Source organism: Alexandromys fortis, unplaced genomic scaffold (assembly GCF_014885135.2).
Source record: "Alexandromys fortis isolate MF-2015 unplaced genomic scaffold, M_Fortis_MF-2015_v1.1 scaffold_20, whole genome shotgun sequence".
NCBI lineage: Eukaryota > Metazoa > Chordata > Mammalia > Rodentia > Cricetidae > Alexandromys > Alexandromys fortis.
Window position 1 is genome coordinate 6,393,752 of NW_026067903.1, and position 16,966 is coordinate 6,410,717.

Below are 16,966 nucleotides of genomic sequence, written 5' to 3' on the forward strand. Positions count from 1 at the left end.
GAGAAGCCAAGGAAGAGGGGCACCAACCCCACAAGGGAGCCAGGGTCCCCCCTAATCCCAGTGAGGGCTTCCTATGGAGAACAGGAGGCAGGGCTGGGGAAAGGACCATACTTGGAAGCTTTACAGGAGTGTAGCTCAGAGCCCAGGGGTCACAGAAGTAGGGATGGAGGAAGTCGATGTTGGCTTGACCCACCACAATCTGCTGGCCGTAGACCTGGTTGTCCACCACTTTCACCACCAGGGGCAATGCATGGGTCTCTTCCATAGGCATGAACTACAGCCCAAAGAGAGGGGAACGTGAGGCCCCTCAAAAGAAGACTGTCAAGCCCCTTCCCAAGGCCTCTTACCACCGTGAGGAAGAAGTTGGTCTTAGGGAAGTTGGGATTCTCCTGGAAGTTGCTGATGGGTTCTGTCCTCAGGCAAGTCTCCCCACATTCCACCAGGAGCTGTGGGTAACGCACATTCTTCATGTTTCGAAGGCCCCAAGCCATAATCTGTCAGAATCAGGAGAGAGCTGGGCTAGGGGCAGACAGCACTTCTTAACCAGGGCGGGCACAAACTGGTCTGGAAGTGCAGTTTAAAGCATGCCAAGGTTAGGAATATGGCAGTACCAGAGGCTCCTCCCAGTCTCCCTGCCCTGTGAAGGGACAGGCTGCTTCTCAAGACCTGCCGTCTGCTGTCTCTGTGAAGTAGGTGGCATCTAACCACCAGCTGATCTGCCATCCACCCCAGCTGGCCCACAAGCAAGTTAGGTGGTCCACCTGCCCACTTCTGGCTCCAGACAGTATTCAGACACTGAGCTCCTGAGGCTAGCTGCCTCTAGAACCCACAGATTTGCGGTCTGTATGCCATTTATCTTATTGCTGACGTGTGTCCCAGACAGCTCCATGACCAACCCTATGATCTCTCTCTCAATTCTCAGGAATGTCCAGACCCTCATGAGAGCCCCCTTGGGGGCTGAGTGGGGGACCAACTACATTAGCTGATCTCAAGGAGTTACTAGTTCCTGAACTACTTGATTGTTTTCTTCTCTGTCAATTTGTAACAGGACATAGAATAACCAAAGTGGGGACCTACGTTTGGTCTGAAGCAGGGATGGGCATACATTGTGGCTCCATCACTTAGTCTCTGGTCACTGTGTCTGCAATGTTTTGTTTCTGAGCCTTGATTTCCTTCTTGAGAAATCAATTCCTGATCCACAGGGACCAACATGAAACAGTCCTGCATCTGCTACCTGCTGCCCAATTCCCCATGTTGTCCAAGCCTCTGCTCTCATTTCTCTTGTCTCTCCTGCCTCTGAGAATGTGTCCTTAGTGTTCAGGCTTTGGGCCAGGTTGTCAGAAAAGTTTCACCAAGAGCTCCAGGGTGCCTCAGGCAGCTCTGGGAAAGGCTTCCCCCTGTGCACCCCTCCCCGTCTGCACGCACCTCAATGGCCATCATTTTCACTGCAGGCTGGATGTTCTTGGGCAGAGTGTATATCCCGTTCTTACAGGAGACACTGAGGATTGGCAGATGTCTGTCTTTCAACTTCTGGAAGGTAGAAGAGGGAAATCAGGGAGCATAAAGCCCTGGGGGCTGCTCCTGCCCTCACCCAGCATGTCCCTTAGAGGACTCAGCTAAAGAGATCCCAGAACAGATGGGTGGAGCTAGAAGGGAGTTAAGGGGGAAACTGGCCAGGCTGACCCCACTGAACCCAGCGTGTGACCCTGAGCCTCAGCCTTTTCCTGAAGGGGAGGGGTGGGCCCTCGTGTCTATGGAAACCTGGAAGTGAAGGTACACCAAGGAGGGACCCGAGCCCTGCCCTTCTCCTCTGTACCTCAGTTTCGAGGATCAGCTCACAGGATGCCAGGATCTCACCCTCTTCTTCTCCCAGCTCTCTCACAAGGGGATGCCACCTCAGGGGGGTCACGGCCCAGCCTTGGAGGTTCAGCCAAACCACCGGGGGCCACATGCTCCGTCCCCATAAGATTTTGTTTCCCTAGAGGAGAAGGGAGTTCAGAGAATGGGGACCAGGCTTCCAGCGTGGGCTTCTGAGGAAGAAGGGGGGTGGGGCTCAGTTGACACATCTCTATGACCCCTGAACCATGGTCTCAGCCCTTCAACAGCTTGTTCTAAAATACACCTCTAGCCCCAAAGCAGGACACTGAGGAAGATCTTCCTTCCTCAAGCACAGCCTGCTGCTGTACCCTTGAGTCATGCTGCCACAGTTCCAACATCACAAGCGGGGGATTCTCTCTGGTGTCCTTGGGGTTCTCAAACAGCAGAAGGTGCTGGAAGATGAGCGTCTGGGACCACGTCGGTGCTGCAGAGCTTCGTAGCGTCTGGGTGCACAGGCTGTGGTTCAGGAAGACCACTCGAATGAAAGGCTCTAGGGCAGGGAGGGAAGACAGGATGTCACAGCTCCAAACTGCCAAGTGAGATTCTCCCTTCCTCTTCAGCGGCAGCCATTAGACCTGAGGAGACTTGGGATGGGCAGCCACTGCCCCTGCCGGCCATTCTCGAATGCTGCTTCAGCCGGAGCTGCAGACCAACTGCGTATACCCCATAGACACCTTTGCTTCCATCCATGTGAATGCCGTGCCTGCTGTGGTGACAGCTTGGCTTTCTCTGGGATGGAGGGAAGGGGCTGCTGAGGAGGAGTTCTGGGAAGAAGGCTTTCCATAATTGATCATCCGCAACAGCAGTGAGTGTTCTTTAATATGGCCGGTGATGCTCGGGGACACAGAACTCAGCAAACAACCCGGAAGCTTTGCCACCCATTCCTTCTCTCTGTCACAGTGCCATTAGCAGGGCAGGGTTGGAGTACTCCGCTCACCTCCTGAATGGTTCTATGGGTCTCCCTCACACAGGGCCTCCTCCCTGTCCCTCCTCTTCTACAGAGCCTCAAGTGACATGGTTCCCCAATGTGTCTGTTTGTCTGTCTGTCTATTTCTATATTGTGTACATTTGTGCTTTGCCTACATATATGTCTGTGTGAGGATGCTGGATCCCCTAGAACTGGAGTTATAGACAGTTGTGAACTGCCATGTTGGTGCTGGGAATTGAACCTGGGTCCTCTGGAAGAGCAGCCAGTGCTCTTAACTGCTGAGCCATCTCTCCATTCTCTTTCATGTCCTAACCTGTCTTCCAGTTCTCTGCCTTGCAAGCTTCTCCTTCTTCGAGGCCTACTAAGTGACTCCAGATAAGTAACTGAGTTCTTCAACCCCCTCTCCAAATTTCACAAAATTGGGGTCACATCTCAAGAGCACCCTGGATTTGGAGTCTTTAGTGTCTTTCCCCAAAATTATACGCATAGGCTTTGTGCTGGCTAGTTTTCATGTCAACTTGACACAAGCTAGAGTCATTGTAGAGGAGAAAGCCTCGACTGAGAAGCTGCCTCCATAAGACCAGTCTGTAGGCAAGCTTATCAGGCATATTCTTATGAAGTGGGAGGGTCCAGCCTATGGTGGGTGGAGCCACCACTGGGCTGGTGGTCCTGGGTTCTATAAGAAAGCAGATTGAACAAGCCAGTAAGCAGCAGCCCTCCATGGCCTCTGCATCAGCTCCTGCCCCCAGGTTCCTGCCCTGTGTGAGTTCCTGTTCTCACCACTTTTGATGGTGAACTGTGATGCAGAGCTATAAGAGGAAATAAAGCCTTTCCTTCTCTAGTTGCTTTTGGTCATGGTGTTTCATCACAGCAAGAGTAACCTTCGCTAAGACAAGCTTCTCAGGAGAGGGATCTGCATCTCTGTTACATATTCATCACAGACGTATGTGGATGTGTTGCCAGGGCTTGGGGGCTAGGGGACAGGGCTGAATGACAAGGGGCAGTCTGTGTTACGTTTGTTTATGCTGTGGGCCATTTGTTTAATGATGCAAAGATGTGTTGCATTCTTTTGTGTTGCATTTGTTTAACTCTGTGAAGCTGTGTTACTTTGCCTGTCTACACACCTGATGGTCCAAAAGAGCTGAACAGTCAATAGTTAGACAGGAGAAAGGATAAGCGGAGCAGACACAGAATAAATAGGAAGAGAAAAAGAAGATCGAGGAGCAATAAGAGGAGGAGGAGAAGGGCCAGCCAGCTACACAGCAAGCCACGGAGTAAGAAGTAAAGCAAAGTATATAGAATGGATAAAGATAAAAGCCCAGAGGCAAAAGGTAGACAGGATAATATAAGAAAAGCTGGTTAGAAACAAGCCAAGCTAAGGCTGGGCATTCATAAGTAGGAATATGTCTCCATGTATTTATTTGGGAGCTGTGCAGCGGGACCCCCCCAACCAGCTATAGCATTCCTACCCTGAAAGGTCAGGATCTGGTTGTACATCAGATTCCGGGCCTGGTAGATGTAGCAGAAGAGCTGGTAATAGTGAGGCTCTGGGTAAAGAGAAGTCTCGTTCATTTCCTGTCCCCCGCTCTTCATAGGCTCCTCCTCCCTACTCCCTCTTCTCAGGCCCTGGGGCCACTCCGGAGACTCCCAGGCCAGGGCTCACTGTTGAAGATGCAGTAGACGAAAGGCATGGTGGGGATCCTGAGATCCTCCGGGGTGTGCCTCCACGATTCCTTCCAGTGTTGCCATGACCATGTCTTTTCATGTTCCTTCTTTGCTTCGTTTTCCAACGTCACTGCCTGTGCCTGGAAAGGTTCCCGTAAGGTTTGCGGTACTTCCTGACTCATCTCTCCAGGCCCTGGCCGCCCTCTACCACACTACAGTTGCCAGCTGCCAAACTTGAAGAGTTGGGGACCCAGCTAGCAGGGACCAGGGATGTGTGTATGTTCCTGAGCCTCTGGGAGACGGAGGTAATAAACAAGCGTCACCCAGACCACGGCAGCCTTACCAAGGATCCCTCCAGGAGGAATATGGGAGCCACATCCCTCTCCTTTTTGGGTGCCAGCCGTCGGTGCCAACAGCGGCGACGAAACCGGCTTGCGGGCTGTGGGTCCAGGTGGAACTTGGAGTCAAACGTGCCATACTCCCAGCCCTCTCCCTCTTCAGAGAGGTCTTGCTGCGGGGAAGAACACGGGGGTCTCAGAGTTGTGCTCCTGTTCCATTCTGCAAGTGGCCCCTGCCTGTATCCCAGCTAGGGCCCTTGCTCCATCAGCCTCACCTTCTGCAGGAAGGAGAGGGTCTCCTGCTCCTGGCTCAGCTCCTGGCCCAGCTCCTTGTGATTCCGGAAGCGCACCCGCACCCAGCGTCGCCGGCGGCATGAATGGTAAGTCTTTTCCACCGAGTTCCAGATCTGGGGCAGGCCGGAGGGTGGGATTCCCACTCCATACTCCCAGCCTGCAGGGGCAGCAACATGGCCTCTGGGTCCATTTGCGCCTGCAGACTTCGGGAGCTTTGACACAGGCCTGAGAGTAAGGCCTTAGAGGGACAGGTACTGGGGGCAGAGGAGTCCTCATGTCCCGGAAGATGTGCTTGAATTGTGTAACTTGGGCTACATGGGACCAATTGCAGCAATTGCTTGCGTCTGGAGACCTGTTTGGGTGAACTGAAGCTCTGCAACCAAATCCATGCCAAATCCAAATCCAGGCATTTATCCACCAGGCTTGCTCAGGGTCAGGCTTCAGGAAGTGGGGCGTCTCAACAAGAGGGGCTGTGTCTATGGAATGGCTAGAGGCTGAGAATTCCCTAAGAGGCTGGGAGGCCCCCAGGAATTCAGACACATCCTTCCTGAGAGCTTATAGCCACTCGGTCTACTAGAAGAACCAGACTTGAATGCATCAGGGTCCCAGGCCTTCATACCCTCAGACTTGACCAGAAACTGACCTTCGCTGTCCACTGCATGGTTGAGCTCCACAGTCCAGTTCTTCTTAAAGTGCCAGCCTTGAGGACACTTCACATTCTCCAGGGCTTCCACGGGCTGTCCATTCTGTATGGATGTTGAGGGTGAGGGAGGGTCCAGGTGAGGTATATGAAGCTTGCTTTCACTTGTTCTTTCTCTTTCTCTCTCTCCTGTCTTTGAACTTCCAGCCACCTTTTATGGCAGAAAATCTTGCTACTTCTACTGCCCCCCTGACTCATTTATGAACAGCTCTCTCCTTGTTGCACTGGGGACACGTTAGACTCGTGTGGTTCTACTCAGTGGCCAGCAGCCTCTGGGTGAACTCCATTAAAATAAACCAAAATTCAAAGACTAGTTCCTGTATCTTAGCACCATATTTCCTAAAGAACCATGGGGCGATAGAGAGGACAGAATATTTCTGTCAGGACAGTGTGTGTGTGTGTGTGTGTGTGTGTGTGTGTGTGTGTGTGTGTAAGCTGGGAGTCAGTCTCACTGCTCAGGATCCCATTGGTTGTAGTTTTTGATACAACATCTCTGAGATCTGGGGCTTACCTGTTAAGTTAGGTTGTCTGGCCAGCAAGCAGTGTGTGTGTGTGGGGGGGGGGCTATCTGCTTCTGCCTCTCTACTGCTAGGACTGTAAGTACATACCAACATGCCTGGCTTTTTATGTGAGAACTGGGGCTAGAACTCAGGTTAAAACTCCAACTCCTGGGTTCAAGTGATCCTTCTGCTTCCAAAGCAGCTGGACTACAGGCGACACAGGATCTATCTCTTTCTGACATCCAATTTGAGGTCTGCTACTTCCTATCCTTGGGTACAACCCCTTCATTGGTGCTAGAAGAACCTCAGAGCTGTAATACTTATCTGGACTCCCACAACATGTATGGAACAGAGCTCAGACATAGCTCTCACTACTGGGACACACCAGCTTCTGAGGTCCCCCAATCTGCTCCTTGCCTCCTTGCCTCTCCCCTGAACCCTGTGGCAGGATGGAGACACTTACCACATCTGTGGTAGGGATAGCTGCAGGCACCCAAGCGCCTGTGGCATTGCGGATCTGGTTCTCATACACCTCTTCCAGCACCTGGCTCTTGTTGATGTCTATGTCCAGGAGGAGTCTGGGTAGCAGTGAGACCCCAAGTTCCCAAAGCTGTCTGAACTCCCAGGGGTCATTCTCTGCTGGCCAAGCACCCTTATGTGACATCCCACCTCCATTTAGCTAGGGAGAGCCTAGCATGCAGACAGGTGTTGGGCGAGGCTGTTGATCTTGTGTATTCTCACTCACGGGGACTAGAAGGGCTTTGGAGCCCACCTCTTTACCCACTAGCCCTCCCAGGTGAGAGGAAGTCACACAGTAGGACACTGCAGGTGCCAGGGCAGGGCATGTATCATCCTTACCTCCTCTGGGGCTCCACTATCCAGTCACCCTGCCAGCGCCATCCTGGGGGAGCCTTGAAATCGGTCTTGGGGACAGCCTTGCGTCCCGTGACATCTGAGAAGTTGGGGCAGTGGTACAGTCCCTGCTGTCCCCACTGGTCTTTGAACTTGGCCTGATTCTCATACTGGGGGAGGAGAGTCCTAGTCAGTGCCCATACCGCCTCCATCAACCACCTCATGCTGGGGATATTGAGACTCCTGTTTCCCAACATCAAAAGATGGAGCAGCCAAGAAAGGCAGGGCCATATCCCAACTGTACCTAGGAGACAGAGGCTCAGCAATCAACACTACCCAGCACCGAGCAGCTAGCAGAGGAGTGGGGTGATGCCCAGGTCAAAGCCTGTATCTTCGATGAGACCTGCCTACTCCGTAGTCACTGCAGATCCGAGAAATCCAGTCTTTCTACACACGTACCCTCTGTGTTACTTCCCATGTTTTTCCTACAACCCCCTCCATCCCTTCTCTGTCCCTGCCTTATGCAGGGCTGGTTAGACACAGCTGTCCCTTGACTGCCTCTGGGAGTTGGTTCCAGAATGTCCCTGGGCACCCCAGTCTACTCTCTAGCCCCTTACGTTTGAAAATGGCCTACCTAGCATCTGTGTATGATGTATGCTTTAAGTCACCTACAGATGACATAAAACCTAATGCAATGTCAGGAGTTGGTCTAGTGTATTGTTAAAGTCATAGTGACAAGGAAAAAGGGGTGTACATGTTTGGTATAGGTGCAGCCATCACAAACTTGACTGCCACCACTGCCCAGCTTTTGACTGCATTTTCATGCACAGTTGGTTCAGTACATGAATGGAGATACCGTTGAATGGGGAGCTGACTGTATTATGGCATGTTATCAACACATGCACCTTAAAACATAACAATGTTTTAAATGCATTTTTTTTTCTTTCTTGAAATAGCTCTGACTGGTCTAGTACTCTTTATGTAGCCCAGGCCAGTCTCAGATTCTCAGCGCTTCTGCTGCTTACGCCTCAAGTGCTGAGAACCAACTACAGACAAAGTCATAATTCTTTTTTTTTGTTTGTTTGTTTGTTTTGTTTTTCGAGACAGGGTTTCTCTGTGGTTTTGGAGCCTGTCCTGAAACTAGCTCTTGTAGACCAGGCTGGTCTTGAACTCACAGAGATCTGCCTGCCTCTACAAAGTCATAATTCTGTAACTTAAAAGGCCTGTGTGGTGCAATCCTGTCTCCAAGCTTTTATATGTCCATTGCCGTCCTGAAATCAGGTCAGTTGTAACTACCTTTGGAAGATGGGTCCACCTGTTCCTTCTTTGGAGTACATGAGCAGATTAAAGGGCTCAGGGGGCTCCTCTCCTCTCCAATATATAAACAGTTACCAATTGCTGGGAGGAAGACCTCTCCAGTGGTGTAGACACCCATACCTTGCTCATGCTTCTGTAACCCCAGTTAAACTCATTGGTTCCCCAAGCTGGATGGAACTCATTCTTTGCTCTGTCATGAGTCACCTATCTGAGGTGGGTAGACATTTGTTCTCATCTCCCCAGAAAAGATCACTTAAGAGCCCGGCACGCAAACCTTACTTCCCTTCTACTGGTGGAGCTAACTTCCTGGGTCAGCCCTTCTCGAAAGAACAAAGGTCATCCCTTGCCCTCTGTAGAGCGGTCTGCCCAGCTGTTCTCCCTGCATCCCAAGCTGATGCTCTGCAGGCAGACGTCTCATCTCCTGCTCCTTTCACACTTCCTGACCTTTCCCCACCTCCTGTGACCTCCAGTCTGGCCCGGAGGTCTGGCAGAGGTCAGCAAGGGTCCCCAGACTGCCCGTTGGTGACAAATGAGATGCTATACAATTTAGAGACCTGAGCTGGTCACATGCCTTGAGCAAGCTGCGAGAAAGCTCCCAATAAACTTCCACCAGGAGCAGTGACCAGGAACCAAAAGGCCACTTAGACCCCATTTTGTCAGCACACGCATATGGCTTGTGAGCAGGGATACAAGGCTGGCACCATCCACAATGACTTTCATCACCGCCACTTCTCAGAGCTCTCTCACTGCCGTCAGATTCGGTCAGTGTCCTCCTCTACCTTTGGGTCTCTTCATCTTCTCTTCCTGAACTGCATGCCAGACTGTCAGGCCTGCTCTTCCCTGGCCTGGCCCTGACCTGACCGACCTCTGACCCCACCCTCCCAGTGCCCTGCGCATCCACTCACCGTCTCTGCATACACAACCATGTTGCCTTGTTGAAGCAGCTTCAGATTCTTGCTGTGTAGGACATTGCCGAGCCACATGCAGACCCGGAGGTGAGCTGGGAATGTGTCCTGTCCTTCACCTTCTGGGTACTGAGCCAGAGGCAGATCAATCCTGTGGGAGTGCCACAGGGGTACCACTCCCCCAGGGGGGACAGGGGTATGACTGAGGGAGAGGGTGAGGGAGGGGCACACGTTCCCAGAAGGGTCACATCCACCCCTTTTGCCTGAGTTGTGGGATCAGGGTCCTCACATCAAATTGTGCTGGGGTCAAAGAGTCTACAATAGTACAAAGCTCTGGGTGAATCACCAGCACTAGAAAGGGATTGAGTTCCGCCCTGTTGTTCACGGAGGGAGACAACGGACAAATGGAAAAGAGGAGGGGTGCGGGAGGTGGACCAGGCTGCCAGAGGAAGGTGATAATTGTGGTTTTGGTGATCCTGGCTAACTACTTCCTCCCTGCTGCTTGATCACCCTGCACCAGCACTTTGCTAAGCACCTCAGTCCTCATACCCCACGTGAGGGTGGACTGAGCAACACCCTGAGGCTAGGGTGCAGTCGGGCACTGGACAAAGACAGGAGGAAGGGCTTTGCGTGATGGTAGAAAGGGCAGAGTGCAAGTGTATTCAGGAGGGAGCCCCAAAGTGACCTGTCTGTGGACAGGGTTGATACAGGTGGCTGGGGTGGGGCTAGGGAGCCTGCGTCTTCCCTGAGAGGCAATGGGAGCCATTGAAGGGGCTATGAGGACCCTCCTCTCCAAGACAGAAGGCCATCATTGGGGGGTCAGTCAGTCTTCTGTTATAGCTCACTTCTGATCTGAGGAGCTGGTATCAAATGTTACAGTCACTGAATATTCTGGAAGTTATTCAGTTGTGGTTCACAGGAGAGATGACAAGGTATTAGACCAAGTGGTAGGCACAGGTGTGATGGAGGAGGTAGAGGATTTGAGGCGTATTTACCACAGATGTGGGCTTGGCAGCAGCCCACATACTGAGAAGTACAGGCCCCTGCCTTCCTCTGGAGACTTTGAGCTCTGTTCTACTTAATGTAGGCCAAGGAAACAGCACGTGGGCCATGCCCTCAGGGAGGCCCCATGGGGTTCTATCTGGCAATTTGGGAACCCCACCCTTCCCGAATGACACCCCATACTTCCCCACCTGTAAGAGGAGGTTCTGAATCTTCCCACAGAACTTGCCAGAGCTCAGGGGTCCTGCTGGGGAGAACAGGACAGTGTGGGCAGGTACCCGAGCATAGGCCACGCGCTGCTGCCTGGACATCAGCCAAATCATCACATCAGGAAGGCTCTCCTGGGGCTGCCAAGGTGGGAGAGCATCAGGACAGTCTGGTCAGCTCCAGGCCCCACTGTCCAGCCAGTGTGCCCAGTGCCCACCTCAGGGATCACAGCATTGAGACGGCGCAACCAGTCCTCTGCCGTGACCACCATGTTCCTCGGCTTGGCTTCCTTGGCTCTTTGAGCTAGTTGCTGCAGAAGACAGCTGCGGAGCTGCCATTTATTCCTGTCCAAGCTGGTAGCCATGGGCTGATCAGTCATACAAGGCAGAGGGCGCCTGTGGCCGGGAGGGTATGACTGTTTCTGGTCCTACTTCAGGACAATGTTCCCTTTCTAGCCTGGAGATTGCTTCTACCCACAGCTGGCCTGACATGGAGAGACCCGCCCAGCTCTCCTTAGGAAACTGGCTTGCTTTGGGTCTGACTCAGGCTCTCAGCCTGCCCTCTTCCATCCTTAAAGCCCTGCAGTGTGTTAGGTTGGTTCCCAAAGACCTCTTGTGGGTAGATGTTTTCCAGGGAAGAGGTTAGCCAAAACCTGGTGGGGGCCAGGGGGATGTTTTTCCGTGAGCTCAAAACAGGCACTCTGGATGGGATAAGCAATGGTGAGAACAGTGTGGCGGTCTAGGCGATGGAGATCTGTCCATATGCTACTGGCATTGAGTGTGGTCACGGGGCAACAAAGCCTGCACTGGACTGGAGTTCAGGGCTGTCCTGCATAGGCAGGAAAAGTAGCTGTGTGTAGGGTCAAGCTGGGGGAGGTTTGGGTAGTGTTCCTGTGGAGCAGGGGTCCATTGGGTGCTACTCCGAGCGTCCAGCTCCTCTTCAGAGTCTTCCCTAGCTCACCCCAAGGCCAGCCCCAGCCAGGATCCTCAGCTCCTACCGGCAGTCCACCATCAGCTCCTTCAGCAGTTTCTCCCACTGCTGGAGCATAGCTGGGTCCTTCGGATTCCGGATGGACTTCAGGGTGTCCAGGTTGGCTTTCTGTCCATTGAGAGAGAGGGAGAGAGCTAGCCTCAGCCTGGAGCTCTCCTGGGATAGGCTGAAGGACGGGCAGGCCCTAGAGACCTTTAAGGAGTAATCTGGTGGTGTTAATTTCAAACTGCCGCATGCCCTGGCAACGCTAGGACACCCTTTCTTCCCTGGGAGGCAGAGGATGGAGATATGCAGAAGGCCATTGAAGACATGAGAAAGTCATGATGTGTAGAGATGCTATGTATAAACATCTCCTGAGACCTGTGCTCGTCAGCAAGAACCTAAAACTCTGTGGTGGGACCCTTTCCACCCTCCCTGATTTCCGTGAAACCTTTATGGCTCTAACTCATTTCATGGCTTGAAAACCTGTCACATCACCGTGACTTTACAGACATTGTTCCCTTTGTGCTCCCATCCCCCAACACTACCTATGAATTTTGCAACCCCCAATGCCCTGTTACCTCCTGATTGCTTTCTTCCTCCCTCCCCATCTCTCTGATCCTAAATCTCTCAGCACCTGTATTTCCATGGTAACCATAGCTGCACTGTCCAGTAATGTACATCTAACTTCTTCCGTCAGTGAGAACAAGTGTGTGTTTATTATCTTTGTCTCTCTAGTAACCAGTGCTGTATCTGGCACAGCTCTCAGTGATGTGGGGTCCCAATATCATGGTGTGTACAAGTGTGAGGTATGACTGGTTTCTTGATACTGTGATATACGTTCCCAAGCCTCCCATCCCCCACCTCCCTTCTGCGCACTCACCAGGTGATCCCGGGTGATGTGGAGGAGGTTGAGGCAATTCATTCGGAAGCTGACATCCTCCCAGTTGGAGGTCACAGCCACCACAGGCTTCGTGTTGTACCAGGGCACATAATGGTAGATAGTCCCTGAGATACAGAGACACAGGGGAGGGGTGGATATCTGAGGGACCACACCTAATCCCTGTATCCTCCTAAAGAATTGTTCCTGGGCCACCTTGGTTCCCAAGGATCTTCTAACCATGCCAAGTGGGCTCTGGAACCTGAGCCCAGAGTGAGTACTTGGTGAACACAGCTGGTTCCTATTGGGCATAGATTGTGTTCTGTATGTCATGTGACTTTTCAAAACTGGTTTACACGTTGGAAAACCAGGTGGTATTGATGCCGGTGCAGGGAACTGAACTCAGGTCTTCTGGGAGAGCAATGGGAACCATCTACAGGAGACTTCTTCTGTGCTACCCTGCTCTGTCAGCCTCAAAGTAACAAAATCACAAACACCCTAAATGTTTAAGCAGGAGAAAACCTGTGAGGTTAGTGCTCAAGTCCTGGAAAATTGTGCTTCTTCTTTGATAACTTCACGCACTGAAGTGGGACCGAAAGCTGGGCACTGCCCAATGTGGGCAGAGGATACCCCATGGCCTGTGACTCCTGAAAGATACATTGAGGTCCTAACCCTGCTGCCTCAATGTACCATCTAACATGGAAACAGAATCACTGACGATGTGACTAGTCAGGACAAAGCCATTCATTGTGGAGGAGGATGGCTCCTTAAGCCCATGTGACTGGGAGACAGACAGAAAGATGGTGTCCATGCGAAGATCCAGTGCCATAGGGAGAAACCAAGGGACGCTAAAGGCAAAGAATGGAATGATCCGCCAGGCGGTGGGTGGTAGCGCATGTCTTCAGTCCCAGCACTCGGGAGGCAGAGGCAGGAAGATCTCTGTGAGTTCAAGGCCAGCCTGGTCTACAAGAGTTAGTTCCAGGACAGGCTCCAAAGCTACAGAGAAACCCTGTCTCGAAAAACCAAGAAAAAAAAAAATGGAATGACCCATCTGCTAGATGAAGAATAACAAGGTTTGCCCTCAGCACTGTCTCAGGGAATCAATCCTGACCCTTCACTTCCAACTTCCACCCTTTTGTTTTATTTTAAACTTTTAAAATAATTTATTTTTTTACACATGTATATGAGTGTAGGCATGCCCATGCCACAGCATGTGTGGGAAGAAGGTCAGAGGACAATTTTCAGGAGTCACTTCTCTCCGCCTATCACGTAACTTCTGGGGTTCAATCCCTTTTGCCCACTGAGACATCTCGTCACCCAGTTTCTTGGACAAGGTAATAGCAGACCTAGAATGAAAAGTGGGTACTCCATAACCTCTGTTCTCAGGCCAGGGTAATTAAGAGATGGCCCCTACCCAGAAGGGGGCAGTGAGGATGCCTGTCTGTCTCTACTGTGGCTCTAAGTGGAGGGGAAGAAAACCTTCCCCAGGACATAGCAGAGCTCTCAGCGTCCTGAGGGATGGTCCTGGTGCAGTCTGAAGGATGCCAAGCAGGCAATTTAGAAGTGGCTCCTCAGCAGGCCCAGGTCCCTGGTAAGGGACAGGCATATATCCCTGGAGAATGAAATCTGGGTCAGACCTCAAAGAATTCCTATAACATGGATAGAAAATTAGCAGTTTAGAAACAACACACATGTTCCCTCAGCCAGCAAGTTCAGTTCCACTGTAAATACCCTGCAGGCAGGCAAATGCAGCTTTACTAAAAAGTGTGTGGGGAAGGCTTGCAGCAGCTCTCACAGGAATGAGAAGCTGGAAAAGGCTAAAGTGCTCTCCACAGTGGGAAGCATAAACCAATTCTGGTTATCACCCACCTCTTGGGGCTGTTGAAGAACTAGTTTGAGGACACTGTTACCAAAATACCTAGACAATCAAGTCTCTTATATAAAATATGTAGCAGTTGCATGGAATCTACCCACATACCCTTATACTCACATAATCTCTAGAGTATGTATTATTACCTCAAGCAAGGCAGATTCTTTGCAAAGAGCTGTTACTCTGCTATACTGTATTCTTTCTTTTTTCTTTATATATTTTGGTTTTTCAAGACAGAGTTTTTCTGTGTAATAGCTCTGGCTATCCTGGAACTAGCTCTGGTAGACCAGGCTGACTGACCTCAAACCCACATAGATCTGCCTATCTCTGCCTCCCGAGTGCTGTGATTAAAGATGTATGCCACCACCGCCCAGCTTCTTTTTTTAATTTTTAAATAATTTATTTAGTTTTTTTATGTGCATTGGTGTGAGGGTGTCAGATCCCCTGGAACTGGAGTTACAGTTGTGAGCAGTCACGTGGGTGCTGGGAATTGAACCTGGGTCCTCAGGAAGAACAGCCAGTGCTCTTAAATGTTGAGCCATCAACAGCCCCCTATATTGTATTCTTTAGGGGACAATGACAAGAAGAAAAATCAGCACATTTGGCGTAGATGCAGGTTTGTTGGTTAGTGTGCGAGTACATGTGTTCAAGCATGTGCAAGTGTATGTGTGTGTTATGTGTGCGTGCATACAAGTGTGTTCTAGTAATGCATGTATGAGTGTGATGTGTGTGTATAGTATGGGAAACTCAGAGGAGAGTGTCAAATGTCCTCTTCTATTACTTCCTGCTCTTTTGAGGCAAGGACTCTCCTAAAACCTGGGGCTTGTCTTTTTAATTATTTTATTATATGTGTATGGGTGTTCATCTGTGTATCACATGTGTCTGATTCCTGTAGAGGCCAGAAGAGAGTATCCAATCCCCTGAAATTGAAGTTACAGATGGTTGGGAGCCACCATGTGGATGCTGGGGACCTAACCTAGGTCCCCTTAACCACTGAGCCATCTCTCCAGCCCCCTAGAGCTCAGTTTACTTGACTAGATGACAGCCAACAAGGCCCAGTGATCCTCCTCTCTCCACCCCAACTTGTGATGTGGTTATAGGCTTCTTATATGGGAACTGTAATATTAATCCCAATTCTCATGCTTGCACAGCAAGCCGTCCTAACTGCTAAACCATCTCTCCAGCTCTTGGTTTAGTGTTTTTCAATTTCTTTATGTTTTGGATATATTTCTAGTCTATAACATTGCTAATTTCTTCTTATTTATTTGTTTGTTTGCTTATTTATCTGGAGACAGGATCTGTCTACATAGCCATGGCTGTCCTAGAATTTTCTATGTAGACCAGGCTGGCCTCAAACCACAATTCCCCTAACTCTGCCTTTGGAGGGCTGGGACTGAAGGCATGCACTACCATACCTGGCTTGTTTTAGTGTTTTTGATGCCTGATTGATTAGACCTGCAGTTACCCATGATTACACATGGCCAACTCTATTTGTACAACGGAATACTAACTCCATGGAAGTGAGAGTAAGTAAGCCACTGCTGTGTTCAAGAATATGATGATCTGCAGACACATTTCCCAAACTAATGAACAAAGAAGGCAGAGATGAAAACAAATACATATGCTATGTGTTCTTTAATTCATATCATGAGATGAAGGTTAGGAATGTAATGCCCACCGTGGGTGGGGGTAAGAGGCACAGGCCCCTAGGGTGTGAGTATTCTATTTCCTGATCTGAGTGCTGTTATTTGCTCTATTTGCAGTGGGGTTGGTCACTGAACTCGTGCTTTGGTTTGTGTGGCTCTTCCATGAGCAATCACCCTTCACTCAAACCTTTACTTAAACTGAAAAATAGCGATGCCCTGGTGAGCACCATGGTGGAGGAAGCCACCAGCTGTTTTTCAGTCCCAGGGGCTATAGTTGGCTTTGGATTCACTGACTATGAGAATATTTATTATAAAAATATAATTTATCATTTGTATCACACACACACAAAGACAGATAGTGAGGACAAAATCGGTGTGTACAATACAGTGTATGGAGTGGTAGAAAGTGCCGCCGAGAAGAACAAAGTGGGGGAGGGGAGGCACTGCCAAGCCCTTTAAAACGGAGTGGTTAACCTACGGCCTTTCTGAGAGGATTCAGAAGCTTCTAGATGTAGTCTAGAAAAATATGGACAAGAGATTTAAAAATAGGGATGGGGTGGGTGTAGAATGAGATGGTATACAAGCACAGAATTCTTCCAGAAGGAAACAGAAGAGAAAACTAGAAAGGACAATTTACAAAGAGAAACATCTTTACATTTTTTCTGGGATTGCTGGAAGGCACCAGTTTCAGACCCAGGTACCAAAAGAATGGGCTGCATAATAAATACAAAGAGATCTGTGAGTGAGGTTCTGAGTGAGAACCCGGGATCCAAGATGGCAACCGTCTTCTTCCATTCTTGGAGAGCTTCCAACAGCAACAAGAAGGAAAATAAGTCCAGTTCCGGCAAACGGGGAGTCAGAGAAAATCTGCAGACTCAAAATACACATAAGGACTGCCTCCATAGAAGCACCAAGGAGTGAAGACAGCAGAAGGCACCTACGGAGAAGCAGGAAGCAAGGCTTGATGGGAGGCCAGCAAAAACACACTCCCTGAAGGAAGGCAGGAGCAGAGGAG

At 50.5% G+C, this 16,966-nt stretch overlaps 1 protein-coding gene across 1 annotated transcript in view; it reads right to left on the reverse strand.

Moving 5' to 3' along the window:
• The window catches only part of Fer1l5 (fer-1 like family member 5), a 51,799-nt gene that overhangs the window by 8,184 nt on the left and 26,649 nt on the right, over positions 1-16,966 (reverse strand). Inside the window, exons 20-36 of the mRNA XM_050134601.1 lie at positions 12,439-12,563; positions 11,584-11,684; positions 10,804-10,981; positions 10,571-10,726; positions 9,378-9,506; positions 7,162-7,325; positions 6,767-6,881; positions 5,747-5,849; positions 5,085-5,260; positions 4,815-4,982; positions 4,470-4,605; positions 4,276-4,353; positions 2,187-2,368; positions 1,817-1,978; positions 1,426-1,530; positions 348-494; positions 112-274 (exon numbers count right to left, since the gene is read on the reverse strand). Coding sequence (XP_049990558.1) covers positions 112-274; positions 348-494; positions 1,426-1,530; positions 1,817-1,978; positions 2,187-2,368; positions 4,276-4,353; positions 4,470-4,605; positions 4,815-4,982; positions 5,085-5,260; positions 5,747-5,849; positions 6,767-6,881; positions 7,162-7,325; positions 9,378-9,506; positions 10,571-10,726; positions 10,804-10,981; positions 11,584-11,684; positions 12,439-12,563 — 2,388 coding nt within the window. The remainder of the gene's footprint in view (positions 1-111; positions 275-347; positions 495-1,425; positions 1,531-1,816; positions 1,979-2,186; positions 2,369-4,275; positions 4,354-4,469; positions 4,606-4,814; positions 4,983-5,084; positions 5,261-5,746; positions 5,850-6,766; positions 6,882-7,161; positions 7,326-9,377; positions 9,507-10,570; positions 10,727-10,803; positions 10,982-11,583; positions 11,685-12,438; positions 12,564-16,966) is intronic.